Here is a 20810-nt window from a genome sequence, read left to right as displayed (position 1 = left end):
CGTGCTAGCGGTGCCTACCCCGACCGCTGTCCCTGGGGTTGGTGGTGGCGGTGACGGTGGTGAAGGTGTGTTCAGGCTTATGCCCACACCCGCTGCCGCTGGAACTGGAGACCCCATTTGAACCGGTGACCCCCACGGCGAATAATCGTCCAGAGCTTCAAAATTGAATTCGTCACTGCCAGAGGCCATCTCTCTTCTCTCTTGCTACTTTCTTCTTAGCGAGTACTTCTTGTGTATGAACCAAACTCTCGAAACCTTCACCATTATATGCGTTCAGGATGGATCGTACTTTACGATAACTCTCACATTCTGTGATCTGTCTCATCTGCTCGTAGTCCATTTCATTGGGATTCATGATGTAATGGAGCCTGTTTTTACATAGGTGAATAAACAACGGAAACCACTCGACCTCGCTCCTCAACATGACGACGCCGCAAACTGATGACATCGTACGAATCCCTTGTCTTTTAACACGCGACTGATGACACGTTGATCGTCCTGACTGGCTGGATGAAGATCCAATAGCATGTAACCGTAAGGTCGATCGATGACCTGTCGAAACGCATCCAACACTTCCTGCCATCGCGTGGGAAACGATTGCGGTAATAGATTTCGTATCCCTAACTGATCACGCGGGTTCTTGAAGGCCGCGATGTAATAAGCGTTGCGGGAAATGGTCTTGGCGAATTTTCCGTTAGGGAATAGATCCTGACACAAGTAAATCACCGTGATGTTCCGATGATGAGAATGTTTGGTGAAGAGATCCAACACACGCTTGTCGTTGCCACCCTCGTCCATCAGATCGTCCAGGACCAAAACACCCCCTCGAGGAAACCATCGGGGTAACTGTTCGCTGTCGGGTATACCTTCGTGAAACTTGACACCTCCCTTCTTGAGCTCTTTGAAGCCATCTTGCCACGATCCGTAGCAGTAATGAATACTCTTCGGTGGTTCTTGGAACAAGTCGCCGTTCTCCAAGAGCAGTTTGGTGGTAAACATCGTCTTGCCGGAGCCAGACGGACCCGCTATCAACAAACTCGACGGAGTGTGAAATCGAAAGGCTTTACGACGTTCCATGTTTTATAGAATAACTCGCAAAGTGATGTCGGAAGTACTTATTGCCGTGTCTAAGGACGTTCCAGTACGGATAACACTTATGATTTCTGCAAGCGTCCGTCATGTCTTGCTCTCAGACGCAGGTAGAAAATGTCGTGTCGAAGTAAATTCGGATAGGTTATATCCTCTCTCAATGTAGATTGCACTCGACGATAACCGTCGCAATCCGCAATGCGGTTTCAGGACCTGTCGATGAGGATGATTCGAGTGTAAGTCGAGATACTTGTCTCGACACAGTTTAAGGAATCGAGGAGACCATATGACTTCACCACGCAACATTTTTTTCAAAATGAACACTTTTTATTCGAACAGCTTACTTTAACAAACGACGCACTCCTCTAGAGGAACCGCACGTGTCCTGGTGACACGGGGTTTTAGAAATCTTGCGCCAGGCCAACTCGTCAACGATCAAACGTTTTAACATCTGTCCTACTTTACGATCGTTCTCTACAAAGTCGTTTTTCTTAAAACGACTCAAGAACGCGTTCATGTCACGACCCTCGGCCCGGTCGATCAGGAACATCAGGGCGTAGTCGCCGCAACTCTGACTGAAGAGTGACTGTAGACTCTTTCCGTTGAAAATATGGTACTTGAAATGACGGTCCAACCATTCTCTGAGCGGTTCGGTGGGTCCGTACACGTCCAATGGGAGGCCGTAACCGTCCAGGATCTCACACTTGTCCTTATCGGTCCACAAAGCGATCCAATGCATGCCCGGTTTATCGTGAGGGTCCGTGTTCACGATGTAAGCGGTCGGTCCTTCTTGAGGCAGTGTCTTGGGAAGCCGATCGCAAGGTACCGTTCCGTAAAAAACACAGCGAAGTGAAGGATTCGTTCGGGCCAAATGATCCAATTGTAAATTATTCAAGGCTACTTTCTCCATTTTTCTTTTCTCATTGGTACACGTCGTAGGTGACGACTCGGTTATCGTTGATCTCCAGCAAGTTCTCGAATTCACCGTACAACAAGATGGTCAGGTTTTCTCCTGGGTTGTCTCCAAAATCAATCACCAGACGCAGCTCACCTGACTGCTTGGGGTTTAACACTGGACTGTCCAAATATCCGTTGGCTGTGTTGTCAAATACAAACATGTTGCATCTCTTCCCGTGCCCCCAGTCCTCTTTTCTGACCATGTTTCCTTTTCCCCTACACAAAGCTCCTGAGGCTTGTAGGAATCTGTAGTAGCCTCTCTGATCTTTACTGTCTCCATCGTGTTGGAGTTCCAATGTCTCGTAGGGGTACTCTTCACCTCTCACCAATTGTTTGATGGAAGCGAGATTGAATCTTCCAAAATTGAACGGACTATCAGTGATGGTTCCGTTGAAGGAGGCTTGTTCAACAACACCACCACTAACCGATTAGGAAGCTGATTGTGGAAAGGATTGCTGCATTCAAAATGACGATTGTCATTGGGATGAGAGTAGGTGCGAATTTCACCTCTCACCGTGGGGTAAGTGACCACTCTTCCACTTTTCATGCTGGACATGATTTCTCGGTACACCGAGGGAGTCACTCTCACTTGGGACAGGAACAATCTCACATTCATGTCGGCTTCAATCAGTCTGAGAGTACTGGCACCATCCCATCGCATGGTCCACAGAGCTGGGGTATTGAAGAACATGTCGATCTGGATCTGCACGCCAGGTACCAGTAACTTGCTGAGATGAAACACTTCCAGGTAAGGTTTGAACCTCAAAGTCACTTTTTTTCCATCTAGAAACTGGGATCGTCCCAGGACTAGGTTCTTTAGGTCTTGTGGTAAAGCAGTATAATCAGCGTGAGGAGCAGCAAAATTCAGCTGATTGGCTGTCAATTCATCGGCATCTCCGTCGTCTGGTACACCGAGACAGTTGTACCACCCATTGGGTGTCAGGATCGTTTCACCGTCGTCTCGGTCGTGGTTCAACAGTGCCTCGATGTAGGTTTTGTAGTGGTAAGTATCGGTCTGGGGGCTAATGAGAGTGCCATTCAATCTCACATTGATCTGTTTGAAGAGGGTGTTGGCCAGATTGTTGACGAGTCCCATGACATCAGCTGTTAGCAGATTCGTATTGTTACTTTTCTTGACTGTCAATTCCACTTCAAAGAAACTCTCGTTCAAGTCGATAAAGTCTTCTTGAGGGTCCACTTGGAATGTCACCGGGTTGATACCCGTATTGAATGGGTTGATTCTAACCACACGTCGAGACGACATGCTGAGATCCGTGGGAGGGACCTTGAACATGTCCAGGCGGGGCTTACGAACCCCCGCCGACCTGGCATGAGCCACCATGTCCGTCATCGTCTACGTCGGTGTCTTCGTTTCCTTCTCAGTGCGGACTGTACCCAACGATAGTTTGGAAGTTTTGAGCGGGTTGGAAATATCGAACCGCCTTTATACGTGCGTCGTCCAGGGATACGTCTCACGCGCCTAGAGTAGATGGGAATCATACTCCAAATAGGTCTTTTCTCACTTTTTTGGACAACGCTCGTTTGATCTCTTGCGTCGCTTTACGTTTCACGGCCCGTGTCGCTCCTCTCTTGATCCCTGCGAGTCCACCTTCCAATTGGGCTTTTTTCCTTTGCCACCCGCATTTCAACCTTTCAGACCCTCCATGGCCGTCTCGGTCAAAACGTCTCTGAGAATGGTAGGACCTCGTTTCTTGATATCTTTCCAGGTCGCACCGAATCCGTCTCCAGATTGATTAATTTTATCGGGATGAAATCGTACTAGTGTTCCACCGATCATTATTTCTTGAAGTGTAACGTCACGATCGTATTGCCAGATCCAAATTTCACCAGTTCTCCAGTTGTCTCAGCCACTTGCACCTCTATAATGTCAATGACGTCTTTGCGCACGGGATTGAATGTGATAAGGTTCGAAATACTGAACACCAGCACCTCTTCGAATCAAGTTGACCTCTCTCAGTAAATCTGCGACTTGATTCCCCACCACGCTACCTCCTTCCACGTCGGAGTACACGAACAAGGAACGCGAACTGCTTCCCACCACGACTTCGAAAGCTTTGTTCAGGTTCAGAAAACGCCAATTGCAGTAGATGCTGAGTTTTAAATAATCTTTTCCCGCCCTATCTGTGGATACAATCCAATAGACAGGTAATCCATCCGCGTCATGTAAGTCAGCCACGACACCAATGTTTGGAATTTCTTGGTCAAAAAATTCGATCTGCAAGTTAGGTCCCAGTTCGTAACCACTGCCATTCTTTTTGACCCATCCCATTTTCTCAGCCAGTTCAGACTTGAACTGTAATGCAGGGTAGTCTTTGAGCGGACTTATGGTTCTTTTGTTGTCCAAGACCAGGTCGTCGCCTTCCCACTTCAACCAGACGTAAGTTCTTTCACCATCACTCGTGACATATTTTGCTCCTAATCTGGGTCCATTATTCGCGTAGATGCGTTGTCGCTCGAAATAGGCGAGCATGGATTTCATGAATCCAATACCGTCCACGTTGTTGAACACCTCTTTGAGATCATCCGTATCAAAGTAAGCTTCTCCATGCATATATGCACTACTCGAATCTATGCGTCTCCATGCGAAATAGGCCAAGATGACTTTATCCTCAGAAGCGGTGAAGGAAGGAAGAGTCACATGGGCATCCGGCATAGCGATGCTACTCATTCCCACTTTCCATCCTTGTCCCTCCAGGCGTATGGGGTTGGGTAACCTGATCTTGAAATGGTTCGGCGTGTTCTCGGGAAACTCGTTCTTACTACTGTGACTGGGTAAGCTGACGTAAAAATCACTCATCTTTTCTTTTGAAATGCAACGTGATCGTGGTCACACTCGAAGCAAAGTTCACCAGTTGTCCGTCGTTCTCAGACACTTGCGTCTCAACAATGTCCAAGACGGTCGTGCGCACTGGTAGATATAGGATGTGTCTAGGCTGAAAGTCGACGACATCCGGATCGTAATGAACTTGTTTCAACAGATCCGTGACTTGATTACCAGTCACCATACTCTTCCCCACATTCGAATACACGAACAAAGAACGACGATTGTTACCAAACGCTTCTTCGTAACTACGATCCAGGTCCATGAAAACCCAATTGACGTAACAACTCAAATGTATAGCGTCTGGGTCGATCTTGTAACAAATGTCTTCTCCATTATATCTAGGCATCACCAAGTCAAAGGCAGTGGGTATGACTTCCGCGGGAAAATCTTTTCTCAAATTGGGTCCCAAGACGTAACCCGGCTGTCCATTATCCAACGTTCCCATCTTGACCCATTTCATCTTCTTGGCCAATTCCATCCCAATGGACATTTGTGGATATACGCGTTTATTATTGATTTCGAAGGAGGTGCACGTTCTCGAGTTGTCGATGACACATTCTCCATTCTCGGCCCGATTCATGATCGTGTACAGCATTTCGGTGGGATCGTCGGGGTTGGTCTTTTTCTTGAACATCTGCGCGTCGGGCGCCTCTTGATCCCTCAACTTCCGCATGTATCAATCTCGTATCATGTTCATGAGATCTGTACCAGTCCTAGGCGTGAATTCCAAATCGCTTTCTCTGATCACCTCCGTGTCTTGAAAGTATATGTTGTTTTTTGTGTCTACCGTCTCGATCCACCAGATTTGAAACAGAAGAGGATCTTTCAAGTCCAGTTTACGAACAGCGGACGGAAAAGAGATGTCGCTGATACCCACTTTCCATCCCGATTCTCTCAACTGTAACGGGTACGGCAAACGATTCTTGAAACTGTTGGACTTGTTGTCGGGGAACTCATTCGTACTGGCATTGCTTATCAACTGCACGTAAAAGCCCCCAGGACACTCATTCATCCTTAAAGTGTAATGTCACAGAGGTCACTCCAGAGGAAAAGTCCACCAGTTTCCCGTCGTTCTCTGCCAATTGCATTTCCACTATATCTAAAACATTGCTGCGTACAGGTTTATATTGAATCTGAGAATGTTCGTACGTCATCTTGGTAGGGTCGTGGGGTACTTCTCTCAATAGGTCCGTCACTCGATTCCCCGTGATCGTGCTGCGTCCTACATTCGAATACAAGTACATGGGACTACGAGGAGGAGGGACGTCCGGAGCGACGCTACTACCCTGGTAGACCTTGGCGTATTCCTCGTCCAGGTAACTGAATCACCAGTTGCAATAGGAACTGAGTTGTAACACCCCCTCGCTCGACAAATCCCAAAACTCACTGGTGCGAGTGGCGTCAAAGTTGGTCCAGTCTTTCTTGAAATCAGCTGGGACGGTGTCGTTTTGAAACATTTTCACCATATTCATAGTCATGTGAACAGAGTAATACGACTCCTCGTTAATCCAGCCCATCGTCTTGACCAGTTTAGGACCAAAAAACATTTTGGGACGTCGTCTGTCTCCGGACTCGTCGAGGAACGTGTCGGTGTTATCCAGAATCAAATCATTCCCATCCCATTTGAACACGGGGTAGTATTTTTTCCCGTCCGGAGCTCGTAGACTTTCACCTGAGCGATCCATATGATGATACAAGCGTTCGTGAAAACGATTGATGAGGTATTGCATGAGAGATTTACCACTCGTCACTTTGTATCTGTCTTGGTGAAGTTCCTTCCCGGTGACGTGAAATGGCACACTGTAACGCGACGGAATCCACGAACCATCGGATGTCCTGATAAACGTTTCAATGGTCCACTCAAAATGACACAACATATCTTCATCGTCAAAGTTGTGCGTTCGATGCGTGAGTACTTGATGCGGTCGTGCCGGTGGTATCGGGTAAGAAATGCCTACCAATCCCACTTTCCATTCCTTGTCGCCAGACATGAGTGGGTAAGGCAGACGATTCTTGAAACTGTTGGCCTTGTTGTCGGGGAACTCATTCGTACTGGCATTGCTCATCAACTGCACGTAAAACTCTTTCATTTTCTGTCTTTTTTCACGAGCACGTCTTTTTTATCCAACCAACTGTCGTACTTGACTGGCCAACCTTTCCAACGTACCAAGACTTTATCCCCTTTTCGTTTGACTATCTTTTCGACACGGAACAGATCGTCGTCTTCCACGGTCACTTTCTGCAAATCTTGCGCGTAAAACGTTCCATCGACCGACGTGCCATCCCATTCTTCCACCTTATACGTGGGAATCTTGCCAGAACGCACACTACGTATCACAAACACCTCTTCGGTCCAACCGGGTAAATACCCTTTCTTGAACTGCCTGAACTTCTTTTTCAGTCTCACACGATCCCCGACTTTGAGTTGAGGTTTCTTGAATTTTCCCCTTTTTTTACCGTAAAGAGTCTCCCACACGTCCTCGTTTTTGGCCAAAGTCACTTGATCGGGAGCCATCTTGATACTACGATGATACGATCGATTGTACTCCTTGACCAGATCTTGTAACACGGGAACAAAGTTCAGCGTATTCTGTACTGTGAAGTACCGGTACAAACGTTCTTTCGAGGTCCGATTGAACCGTTCCACCACACTGGCTTTCGTATCCCCACGGGTCGAAAAATGATGAATGCCCTTCTGTTTCATCAAATCCTGAAACGTCTTGTTGTAGAATTCCTTCCCGTCGTCCGTCTGAAAATTGATAGGTTTTCTACCTCCTTCCAAGATCTTAGCCATGGCTTCCGTCACCGCTTTGCCCGTCTTGCTTTTCAAGGGTTGGACCCAGGCGTGCTTGGAAAAAACGTCCACCACAGTCAAGAGATAACGATACCCTCGATTGTACTTGGCGATACTGATCACCTCGATCAAGTCGGCCGTCCACTGCTCGTCGATTCCGAACACCACGACGGGTACCGTTGGAAATCGACGACGTCTGGGTTTGTGCAACGTGTACCCCAAATCCCGTTGCAAGATCTCGCGAGCACGTCGTACCGAGATCTTATTGGCCTTTGCGAATCGCGTAAGACCACCCAGACTACCGGGTCTCAAGGGATCCCGATACCGTCCCAGTAACGTCCCGGTCGAAAGCTTCTTCTTTGACTTCTTCATAATCGCCAAAGTGTGTAAACGCACTGTCTCCACAACTCAAAACGTTGCTCACGTACATCGAGATACTTCTTAAATGAATCGGGTTGCTGTTTCAACCACAAGATATAAGCGACAAAACGCATCACGTTGGGTTCGACATCAGTATCTTCAAACACCTCCAAGGGCGAATCCCTGAAATAATCTGGGATAGGTTCACCGTCACCGTATCTCGCAAAGACTCTATCGCACTTGGAACACAAGGTGAACCAGCTCCATCTATAGGTCATCTTCGCACACACTCTCGAGATCAACCAACTCAGTGCTTGAGACATGATAAATTGATTCAACCTAATTTTATTTCAACTTTCTTATAGGTACAAAACGTCATGCCTGATTGGTTTTTACGAAAAAATAAATCTGATTGGCTATTTTCAAAAAGAAGGTGAAAGACTACTGAGTATTACACGATTCGTCGTCATCGGATGCGTCATCCAGTTCCATGTTCTTACAATCTTTCAAATACTCCTCATCATATTCGTCCTCGAAGGAATCCAAGGAATAATATTTACAATTTCTCCATAAACAATCCCCTTTACCGGGTCTCCACTTCAAGGCTTCCTCTTTGTCCCCCTTCACATAAAATACCTGACGCATCTCTTCTTTACAAACACCACACAGTTCATCCTTATCAGTGTTAATGGTACGAAAGAAAAACCGATCCTTCCATATATTACGTTGACGCATGATCTCACTGATCAACTCTTCCAACTTCAGACAGATTTCTTTGTAATCACCCTTGTTGAAAGTCAGTAAAGACTTCACCTTGGGACTCTCGTCTGCCTCCAACACCCGTCGTGCCGTGTCCCGGCCGAACCGCAAGGGTTCAAACAGATCACGGATGGCTTCACGCATCATGTACGTGATGTTATTTGTGGCAATCAAACAGGTACGATCAGCATCCAGGACAGGATCACGACTATGAATAAATCTGAAATCATTAATGCCTTTTCTATACAGTACACAACACCACTCACCACAGAACAGATACAACCCTTCATTCCTCCTCATCAACTCCAAAATCGTACCACTCCAGTCAGGACGACGTCTCATCAAGAGATCAAAAGGCCACGTACCTTCGGGTAATTTCCCTAACGGTGAAAAGAGATTGTCAAAAATGTACACGTTCACGTTCGACAGGGTCTCGAGAGCTCTCAAAGGTTCTACCTTCTCCTCCGCAATCTGCATCACTAGCTCCTGAATCTGGTTAGAGTTGCTGTAGTAAGTCATTTTTTCGTCCACTCTCCGACGACCTCGTTAAACTTCTTTCCTTCTCGATCCGCTCGCTTCGTGATCTCCAAATCCGACAAATGAGGATGGTCCTCTCGGTCGCACCAGTCAATCAAGTGCCTCTGAAGCCTATAGTACAAGGGGGAGACAAGATGAAATTCCAAGTCAAATATCTTCCGAGATAACGTTCTTTCGCCTTCTTCGATTTTCTCCAAAAACTTAGAAGTTCGATTCAACTCTTGTCTCACATCTTGCACAATCTCTTCCACGTCTCTCTCATTCAAGACTCTATACAGATGAGTCATCACCGCACCACGAGCAAGTCAAGAATGATTCTAAACCCGAGAGGCGTGCTCCTTTTATAGCTGTGCCGTACCTCCACTTTCACTCAGTACACGTACTTTCACTGATCACGCGTTATTTTTTCACAACCAATCAGAATGAAGAGTAGCACATGATCACATCACCTGACACGTCTCTGATTGGTAACTAGAAAAAACGTCTATAAAATCGACCCACGCATTCCAGCACGAGTCATTTTTTAAAATCGCATGACACGTATCGCAGGCGTTATGGATTCACTCGTCGAACCCGAAGAATCCAAAGAGGTTCAAAAAATCAAGAAAAGAAATCATCCAAAAAGAAGGAGGCTCGCAAGAAACTGAAACTGGACATCCCCAAGAAAGAAGGTAAACTACAAACCACATTAGATAGATGGCTATTCAAAAACCCTCGTTCTAGAATACGTTTCAAAGAACACGTACTACTCAAAGAGATCACAACGGACTCTGTCATTTGGACCGCTGTACCTCTCAAAGGCTTCTCTGAGCCCTGGAGCGTCTTTTCAATGAAACGTCAAGAAGTCAAAAGCGAAATGAAAAGTAACCATCAACGGCGAAGACAAAGACTGACCCCCAAAAACGTGCGAAAAACCACACACATCCTGGAAACAATGCTACGAGAAAACACTCTATTGGGATACTAACACATTTTTTTCCTAAAAATCATAGACTCATATCCACCCTCCATTCAAGGCGGAGTCATGTCACTTATAGGACTCGACAAATTCAAGGTAGACAACGTCATAGAAGTGCCGCCCGAAGTGGACGACAAAGGACAATTCACCGAAGTGCAAGTGTTGGAGGAATTCGACCCCGATCAGTTCCTGGACCAACTGAAAAAACAAGATCACACTTGCCCACGTTGTTGGATACTCATGAAATTCGGGAGTGTGCAAACCCCAGACGGTAGTACCTGGGAGTATTACCGATGCCCCTCTGCCAGATTCTACACCAAGTGTTATGTGACATGTGGTACCAGTGAAGTGAGCGCCTACTTGCAACGCGTCGCCGAACAGACCCACCCCTGCTACAAAAGCATCGACCCAGCCCGTTTCCGATGTCTATGCAACAGGTCCCTGGTCTTACCCACCTCCCACTCAGCCTACAACCCAGACAGACTCTATCTCAAGTGTCCCAAGCGCACCTGCAAGTTCTTTCAATGGATCAACGAACCCCCCAGAGGGATCGCCGAAGCCCGACTGATCCATGGACAAAGTTCAGAAGACATAGTTAATGACAGAACCCAAAGTAAAAAACACAGACACAGTTTTTGTTAAAAAACACATTCTGATTTTTAATTCACATTTTTTTCTACACGTTTGGCAGTTTGTCTTCTGCATCGATCATCGATCGAATTGTATTTTGATCACATTTGTTGAAAACTTCGTAATAAAAGTTTATGACGTTCATGTATCGCCTCGCCGTTTTCTTCTGTCTGCGAGTCCAATGGGTCTGGAACGGCTCGAAGTTGTAGCACAACATAAGCCGGTGAAAAGTCACCCTGTCGACAGGAGGCTTCACTTTCAGGTTCCAAATAATGTTCTTACGAACTGACAGTATGGCATTGTGCAAAGTTCTACCAAAAACCCACTCCGCGCGTCTGTAGCTGCTCCTGCTTCTGGTCCAATTTTCTCGCTGCTCATCCATAAAGAAGATGACCTGGTAGATCATCACCTCCAATTGACTTGATTCCTTGAAACGTATAAACCAACGGCGGCCCGCCAACACATCTCGTATGGGGAACCCATTTTCCTCGTAAAACGACACCCAGTCGTCCTCCATCGTATCAATAGCTTCTTCATACGTAGTGTCAGGCTTTCTGGTAACATCGTTCTGCAGATAAATCTCCCTCAAGGCCGTAGTGACACTCATACAAGTTAAAAAACTCAGAGTGGCGAGCGGACGACGCCGATTCGCTTTATGCAGATCCAATCCACCAATCACATATCAAAGCCGAAGTCATGTGTGCAAAGTATGCCCTGGGGATAGGGGGTATCCCCCTTCCATGCCCACGGTCGGAGACTGGACCCCGGTCGAGTGCAACCTGGGATCCAGTTTCCCCGTACGTATAAAAGAAGCGAACCGAGCCGTTCACATTGACCATATTTTCGCCTTCTTTGCTGAAAAGACCGCTAGTGAAACCAAGACTGTCAAGTGAGTATAGAGTCGCTTTTGATGTTTTTTTTTCTCGACCTAGACCGAAAAAAATTTTTTCATTCTTTTTAGAATGGAAAACTGTTACGTCTGCAAGTAATCGCGCCCATGCTGTCGCACACCTCTCCTAGAATTGAGTGAAAACGGGACCCTCGACAAATCAAGGGGCCGCTCAAAGAAGTCTGGGGACTAGGAAGCGTCTGGGTAACCTGTTGCGGGGCCATCTATGGCATGTACTACAATGATGAGACCACCCGTTACGATCCCATCTTTCTGGGAAACCATTACGAAGAAGCCATGTCACGTGCCAATCATGTCAAATCGGTCCTATGAAAAAAAGGGCGCAGGTCAATAGGATCGTGCACACGTCCCATCCTGTAATAACTACTTTAAAAAATAAAAAAAAACTTTTGTTTGTTATGTTTCAGACTCATGTCATTTCCTAACCCAAGATGTCTATGGTGTAGTGAAGGATACACTCACAAATACGGTATCGACAACTGCTTCCTTACCACGTGTTGCAACCATTTCTATCACGGAAGTTGTAGAGCCCTCAACAATTGGTGGCTACACCCCTGCCAAAGATTTTGCCCCCATTGTAAAACCGTGAATTTCGGTGAACCGTTCGTCAGTCCCTGAACCCGACGATGACAGCCTCAAAAGCAAGTTATAAAGAGGTAAGCGCTTCGGTGGTCTAATGGTTAAGACGTTGAGTTGTGGCCTCAGAAAACCAGATTCGATTCCTGACCGGGGCAGTAATTTTTTCCCACTCTTTTTTTCCAGAAACCCCTGGCCTGTAAAATCTATTTGGAAGAACCCCACCCAGACGAAGATGTCATGCTCATCTTCCTCACCAAACATTTTCCCTACCCATGGTAACTGAGAAGAGACCTCTCCGATGTCTGGCCCTTCGGACGCGTTTTCGAATCCTCTTCAGGCTTTCACGGAGAATTTCTCACCCCAAAGACAATGAAGTTATCCCTCGTTCACCTGGGAACCAATGACGTTCAAGCACTCAAGATGATGCAAAAAATCACACAACAAACCATGTACATTCTATCGTTAAATGAACTTGATTAATTTTTACAGGCATTAAAAATCTTGTGTTTTTCACTCAGATGGTGACGTCATCACTTTTACAAATGCTTGGTAAGCCAACTCTTCTCTGTTATCACCACCGCTCCTCCACTCTTTCCACCCGGCCTCAAAACTATCCCTCATCCTTGACAAACACACTGGTTCCCAATCAGACAGAGACTCGTCCTCATGCATCTTAGTACCCATGACTTTCTTGAACTTCATCATGTCATCGGCCACCTCCGTCATTTCTTTATTCAGGATGTAATCCACACTGTCACGAATCACACGAGTCATAATCGAGCCAAGAAGAGTCTCCTCCACAACCGCCAACAACCTCGTAGGAATCTCTTTCGGCGCGTCTTTTTTTGCGGGAATCTCCAGCTCCACCGTCTTCGTCTTGTTGTTCTCCGATGCCATCTTCTCTCTGATCTCGAAAACATGATACGAACTCTACACCCACACAGCCTTTTTATCAGCACCCTAAGCATCTCTCATTGGTTCTCGCCTTATTTGACCATGCGCGTTACGTCATCGATTTTACGCATTGGCCCTCGCCTTATTTGGGCATGCGCGCGTGACGTCATACCTTTTTGGCCGCCATCTATATCTAGACGCCATCTTGGATTTCAAAATTTAAAAGAATGTATGAGAATTTTGTGGTCACATAGTATAATCCCTGCCTCCTGATTGGTTACTCCCCCTATGAGCGTCCTACTTTTATAGGCGTTTTTAAAGCGAGTGGTTTTCAATCAACGCTCTCCTTTCTCTGTCTACTCTACGTGCTACTTCACGTGTGGACCGTTCTTCAACATCCATTGCCCTGGTAGACATATCTGAGTTGTCTGCGGTTGAATTCTCAGTTTTTGCAGTGGACGTCTCAACATTGTCGATTTCCACTTCGTGGCATGGGTGTGGTTGAATTTGACCACTGCTCCGCGGACAAGCACACCTTTGCTTGCCTCCACCACCCCCTGCTTCGTCGATTGTTTGCACTCGCTCCAATTCGCGCACGGCCAGAACGCAGTAAAAGAAAACGTTCTTCGTAGGGGAACGCTTGCTACGCAGGCTAGGATTGGATAAGCTTAATTCATTGTTTGTGGCTGCAAGAGAGTCCCGGAGTGACGCTCGCAGATAGAAGAACTTGTCGACGGAAGTGAGCGATTGATTTCGCTGAAAATTTCTTAAAGGAGAAGGTCATTCCAAAAAGTTTACTTTTTTTGTCTTCGCCTATCGTAAACATTCAGCTTTTCCACTAAACAAAATATCAGCCTCTGAAATACCTGCTATCCTGACGAAATACGTCTCGAAAAAAGCGACTTCGAAGGCCGCCATTTTGAATTGTACTTGGCAGCCAGGCCGTGTTTATGTGACATCATTCCGTCCGACTCAAAATTGGCGGCAAGGAGAAAAACCTGCAACTAAATTTGCATCCTTCACAAGGTCAGCAAAATGTATTCTTCAAAGCGATTATCCACTTCACAGAAGCCATTTGGACAAGATCTCATGGATGGAGTGACATCACGAAAACGCGAACTGACTGCTGCGTATTGTTCACAATGACGGCAACGATGTCGAATTTTGGGCTTCTTTGGAGGCGACTTTCATAAGGAAAACCTGCACTTTAGAGGCTGAAACTTCGGTGAGTGGCTAAACTTAATACGAGGCCTTCACTATTAGCCTTGACAAGAAATATACGTTTTTAGGAACGACCTCCTTTAAGTCGACCAGTGGCTGCATTGGAGCATCGATTATCATCCATATGGTACACCACGTCAACGTACAGAGGTTAAATAAACAGGTCTAGGAACGAAGCAAAAGCAAACCCAACCCGAAAAACAGCTTTTCTTATCACCAAAACTCCAAAGCCAAATACTAATGAGAAAAGAAAAACCGAAAACCGCAACAGATTAGCATCAAGCTAGATTGTTAACATTGGTGCATTAGTTCTGAAAGTTTCATTTCCCGTATGATAAGATTAAGTGGCAAGAAAGAAGATCAAAGTTTGTCACGTCTTGTCAGACATGATACCGCTGTTGTAAAAATCGAAAGGTCCTAAAAGAGTATGAATTCCCTTGGACGTCCTGTTTTAACTTTTTACACTTGCAAATTGTAAATCTTTTACATTTGCAAATATCAAGGCTTATTGAAACTTTCAGTTCCATCATTAGGCATAAGACTAAAACCTATCAGACAGCGGCGTTTGCGTTTTTCTTTTTCTTTTTGGCCAAGGTGAAAGCTCACTGCTTCTGTAAAAACTTCCTGTTGACATGTCATGGCGACATCTGATATTCTCGAATTTGCGGCGTCGCGGATACTCAAATCGCAGAAGCGGAAAATGTTTGTCATATTGAATACATGTACGTACGAGTGCCAAACATAACAAATAAAACACCTCCTGGAGTGTGAAGGAAAAAAGAGAGCAAAGTTAATTACTTGCATTTGTTTACATACAGTATGTAAAATACGTCTCTCAATAGTCTTTCTGTGGACTACACGTTTGCTTTGAATAATGACTTGATCTTAAAGAAAGTGGATTCGGTCAATATCACTTAGCAACCGGAACACGCAAGCAGGAAAATCCATTAAATAGTTGAGGTAATTCTAGTCCAAAGGGAGCCTGATTTGTTCAGCCGACAGTTATCTGCAGCGAATTTTGATAATGATTTGGACTCCTCTCGAGGACCGGGGTTCAAATCTGAATCACTGAACCGTCGAACCTAATCTTTGTGGTAGACCTGAAACAGGGATTTATAGTTCGGTTCATTAAAAATCCCACGCTTCAAACGAGTCTTAAAGTGCCATTATGATGAAATTCTCGATATCCATTTCTTTACATTTTCGTACACATTAGGTCTTTCCTAGATATCTTGCCAAATTTCAATTTTCTACGAACATTAAAACTCGTGGTTTTTGGACCTTAATTTCCGAGAATTTACGGGCGCCATAAATTTTCCTCGTTCCAAGTCTTGGTTGAAAATTTTAGAAAATGACGTCATTTTCTCAAAATACCGCACGGGTTGAAATTATGATAACAATTGATGTAAAAAATTGTACGAATATATGAGCTAAAGTTTTTTGTTATTCTTTATGCAAATTGCTGTGCTAATTGTTATTATAATTTCAACCCGTGTGGTATTTTTGAGAAAATGACGTCATTTTCTCAAATTCTCAACCAAGAGTGGGAACAAGGAAAATTAATGGCGGCCGTAAATTCTCGGAAATAAGGTCCAAACGACATGAGTTCTAATGTTCGTAATAGATTGAAATTTGGCAAAAAATCTAGGAAACACCTATTGTGTGCGAAAATGTGAAAAAATGGGTATGGAGAATTTGATCATAGTGGCACTTAAACGTAAATAATTGCGTGTATTTAATAAAGGGCCGATACCACACCCTTGAAATAACCAGGTAAAATGCTGAGGCTTCCGCCCATTATGATACAAGGATACGGCGAGTAAACTAGTCATGAGGTAACATTTGTCTCTGCCGTAGATTCCACGTGCTCAGGGAAATCAGACGTGTCTCATTTATGTCGTAGTCCAGGCTGTAATCGCACAATTAACCTTAATTAACCATCAAAATATCCACAAGAAACGGTATGATTAGTGACAACCAAACCTGAATATTGCACGTCATTGATTTACAATTGATTTACAATGAAAGTCAAATAAACGCCGCCGAGTCGAAATCGATTCCGGTAGCTGTATAAATTAAGAGAAGAAAAATGTATTTGCGAGGGGTTTTCACCCACAGTTTTTTTTTCCACAACCTGCAATTGAATGGGAAAAATTCACTTCAGGTGTCAACTCATTGCGTCGGAAAACATCACGAAATTCAATTCAAGTACGTAGACATGGCACGAGAGGGGCATTTGGTCTCATATCGCTGCAACGAACAGATCACGTCAATTGTTTGTAGTAAGATTCGATCGTCAGGTATTCTTACAGAGAACATTTCATTATCCAAACGTATTTTGCACTTGTCCGTACAAATTACGCTGTCAGAAAGACAAAAATGTTTTAACTTGTAAATCAAACTTGAAATCTTTCTTACCAGAAAGCAACTCCGCAAACACCGTGGCGTCAGACTTGAGCGATTGTTATATTCGTTTAGGTGTCTTGAGCTTCGACATTGCACAGCTTCAAAACTGTGCAGAAAATAAAGCAGGCAAACGGTCACAACCGAAGTGTAGAACATTGCTTCCAATTCTAGGACCGCTTCTCCTTACAGGAAGTAGTCAAGCCTATTTTAACACCAAATCGGGCGCAAGCGCCGAGTGCGCACAAAGAGCGGGAGACGAATTGCAGACAATTGACGTCAAAATTTGTCTTTAGATAAGTCAAGATATTTGTTTCTGTTTTAACCCCCAGAGACCTGCACACAGAAAATTATCTCAACAAAAAAGTTCAATGTTCAAATATTGCAGTTCTAAACTAGAATGCTGATTCGCTAGAATGTTTCTCTGAGATTTCGTACTGAATTTGCATGCGAGTGATGCCTTGGCGTCCACCACCCGCACTGTGTGCTAGCTTAATTAATCAGTCGTCTCACTATATCTAAATACATGGGCAATAAGGACAATATGGTATTTTGGTGCACGTAGCGAAAGGAAACGAGATATAACAATTGCTAATGACCCGTAATTAAACCAACCGCAGATAATTACGTTGCATTGGTGGGTGAGAGGGCGGAAGCCCTGACTGCGTTCATTTTTTATATTAATCATTGATCATTGTTTTCTTTCTTTTCTTTTCTTTTTTTTTTTTCTTTCATTAAAATTTGACCTCTTTACCCTTTGAATTTTCAGGCGAATGAAATACAGAGAACAATATATTGACAAACAAATTGTAATTTACAAATTTCAGTGCCTCCAAGATTACACTGTGAATAAAACCAAAAGTTCAGGGCGTCTCCTATTCAGACTGAAAGTGATAAAAACAAACTTATACACTCTTCGACTATAAGAGCATTAAAGCGAGGTGTCATATTAAAACTGACAGCAATTGAAAGCTGCTCAGCTCAGCAATGATGCAGAGTAAAAGCCGGAAAAATAATGACGACCCAAAGCTAAAGTAAATACGCATTCTCAATACAGGACGAACTTACTTCACCTTTCGTTACACTACAGAGCATTGCATTGCATTGCACTTTTGGACCATTCTACACTTCGCTACGAAACATTACCCGACAGTAATACTTTAAATTAATCGAGAATTCAAATATCGACAAAAATACATCTATCAGCAAACCGTAAGATGTCTATGAACTCAACTCGAAAATTTTAACCGAGTAAAAAATGTCGATCAAAGCGTTGAAAAAAGGTCAGCGTTGTAAAAGAGGCGCTGAGTTAAACAAACGTTCAATTCGTAGGAATGCCTCAGCGGTTTGACATATCTCTGAGACGGGAAAAAGTGGATTCTGTTTTGAATTGACTCTCTTTTGTTTACCTTTTCAAACAAAATATACAAAGTATTTGAACGCAGACTCAATAACAACTATTCTTTCCCAAATTTACCCGGAGTGATGGAAATCGAGCTGTGTCATGATTGGAGATTTAGCAAAAAAATTAATGTCTGCGGCCCTTCTACTTGTATAATATCTGATTTCAAGTTCAATTTAGGAACTTTTCCTTGTAACGTGGTGTCGGCTTTGAATAAAAATGTCAAACGTTTGGCCATCGAACCATCGAACCCAATCGAACTTCAAGAGTTCGATTAATTGTGTTCCACTGAATAAGGCCTTGGCTTGTTGTTTTGGCGAGTTCGACTGCGTTCTTTTGACGAACCATGATCGAAACCAATCGAACCGATTGAAGTTCGATTGGGCTCGATTACTTCACTTCAGTATTGTGCATGAGTCTTGTAAGCAGAACTTCTTTCACTTACAATGAATCTAATATGATCAGTGATTGTTCAATGAAAAGTAAGCCTGGTGAGGACGTCGATAAAAACCGGAACACGGACCATTCGGAACATCCACGAACATGCCGGAACACAAAAGAATACCCGGGAGAAAATTAGAATCAAGTTTAACCAAAGTAGATTATTATCCATTAAACTGAATTTTGCCTGTATGCATATCACCCTATAAAGAACTCCAGTTTGTTTGCATTTAGTTCCACTCAACTTTCCTGGTGGTTAGCTAGCTTTTTTGAACAGTCAATTCTGCATGCATTTATAGTTCTTTCATTATTTATACATGCACGTATCTGGATTAATGAAAAGGCTGTAAAAGAAATTTCACCCTGGTGTAGGCGGTTTTTTTCTCGGGAGACTCTAAAATACACGATATAAAAATTCAAAGGAATGCCAGTCTTTGTATTTTCCTCCACTATCTGCTTTTCGTTCTTGCTTTCTTCTCTATTTTTTTAGTCACTTTATAGAGTGATTTGTAGGCCTTTAAGAGTCATAAAATCCAAGTGTCTAGCTCACTTAGTGCGAATAGAAAGCTCCTTTTCCAAACCCCTCATTTCGTAAATCCAGTCGCATATATATATAGTTTAATTTTCATAATTTTTGTATTGTTTCAGCGTGTCCCGAAATGTATCATCGTCCAGGTTTTATCGACGGCCGGTTGACCGATAGCCTGTACTGGGTGTTGGGCTGGCAGAGCAAGAAAACGGCGGGAAGGAGTACTGGAGAGGACTGCTGTTTCTTCCCAGCAGACCGTACGCCTGGACATGCAAAATTTGAAAACAATCAAATTTCAGGGACCAAGTGCAGTTTGAACACTGGAAGGGTCGGAGACGGCGTAGATTTGTAATCTGGAGGTCTCGGGTTCAAATCCTCCTACCTGTCATATTACGTCATGCCACGTGCTCCCATCGGGCCTCAGGAGCTTGAAGTAGAACCATTGGTATGTGCCATATTGTCCGCTCGTGTTGTCGTGTAGTACCCGTTCCGTTGTTAAATAAAGAACACAGAAAGCAATATTGTGACATGGACGTCAGAAGCGGGATAGATTTACGCCAACGGAGGAGTTCCAGTAGTAGGACAACTAAGGACACCGGTACGTACGATTTTACTGTGTTGACTACAAGGTCTTATCGTGCGATTGAGCCAAAATGAGTGACTTGGTTGGTTTCGAAGTACCAAAAATGGACTGGACCCCTGGCCCAGATTTGTTAACTAGATTCAAGAAATTCCGCCAAAAGTGCGAGCTGCTACTTGATGGACCATTAAAAAGTCGAGACAGCACTCAGAAGTACAAATATGTGTTACTGTGGTCAGGAGATTATGGCCTGGACTTATTTAACACGTGGGCACTAACCGATGAACAGCAGAAAGACCTGAGAGAATATTGGACAAGATTCGAAGATCACGTCAAACCGCAAGTAAACCATATCTTGAACAGGTACTATCTCCGAGGTTTCAAACAGAATAATCGCCCCCTAGCCACCTTCCTGACCCAAGCAAGATTGCTCATACAGAGTTCTGGTTACCCACCTGACTTACATGACGAAGTCATGCGTGACACATTAGTTTTTGGCACCGACTCAGAAGAGGTGGGACGAAAATGCATTGCCCGCGGCAATGATTTAACCTTTGCAAAGGCAAAAGAAATTGTTCGAACCGATCACAAACCGATGAGGCTACCCAGATGTAATTGAAAGCAATGAGCGACACTACAACCCCAAAGCAAGAAGAGGAAGAAATGCAATAAGCAAAGGAAACAGGCTCGGAAACCAGCCACGCCAAAAGTACACCGGTGGTAGAGGAAACAAACGATATGACAACAACCCAAGGCAGTGCTATCGATGTGAGGATACACCACACACCAAAGGCCAACAATGTCCAGCCATTGGAGTAGAATGTTTCAACTGCAATAAACGTAGTCATTTCAGCAAAGTTTGCAAGTCTAAAACAAGGTCAGATGTGATGACCCTTCGGAAATAACAGCCTGATGGTATAAC

General features: G+C 44.4%; 1 protein-coding gene and 1 pseudogene across 1 annotated transcript; both read right to left on the bottom strand.

Moving 5' to 3' along the window:
- Positions 1 to 417: 417 nt before the first annotated feature.
- LOC149102230 (uncharacterized) lies at positions 418 to 1077 on the bottom strand. The gene has a single exon (XM_089275021.1). It carries the CDS (start codon positions 1075 to 1077, stop codon positions 418 to 420), a length of 660 nt encoding a protein of 219 aa, XP_089131147.1.
- Positions 1078 to 1976: 899 nt separating this feature from the next.
- Positions 1977 to 3397, bottom strand: LOC149102229 (uncharacterized protein F54H12.2-like; annotated as a pseudogene).
- Between the last annotated feature and the right edge of the window lie 17413 nt (positions 3398 to 20810).

The sequence above is a fragment of the Orbicella faveolata genome, unplaced genomic scaffold (assembly GCF_042242905.1).
Source record: "Orbicella faveolata isolate gen_17 unplaced genomic scaffold, um_ofav_v1 contig_36, whole genome shotgun sequence".
In the NCBI taxonomy this organism is placed as follows: domain Eukaryota; kingdom Metazoa; phylum Cnidaria; class Anthozoa; order Scleractinia; family Merulinidae; genus Orbicella; species Orbicella faveolata.
Note: the sequence above shows the minus strand (reverse complement) of the source record. Positions and strands in the feature narration are given on the sequence as shown.

Bases quoted from the DNA above. Each gene is read 5' to 3' on its own strand.
- LOC149102230 (XM_089275021.1), bottom strand. From the start codon at position 1,077: ATGGAACGTCGTAAAGCCTTTCGATTTCACACTCCGTCGAGTTTGTTG.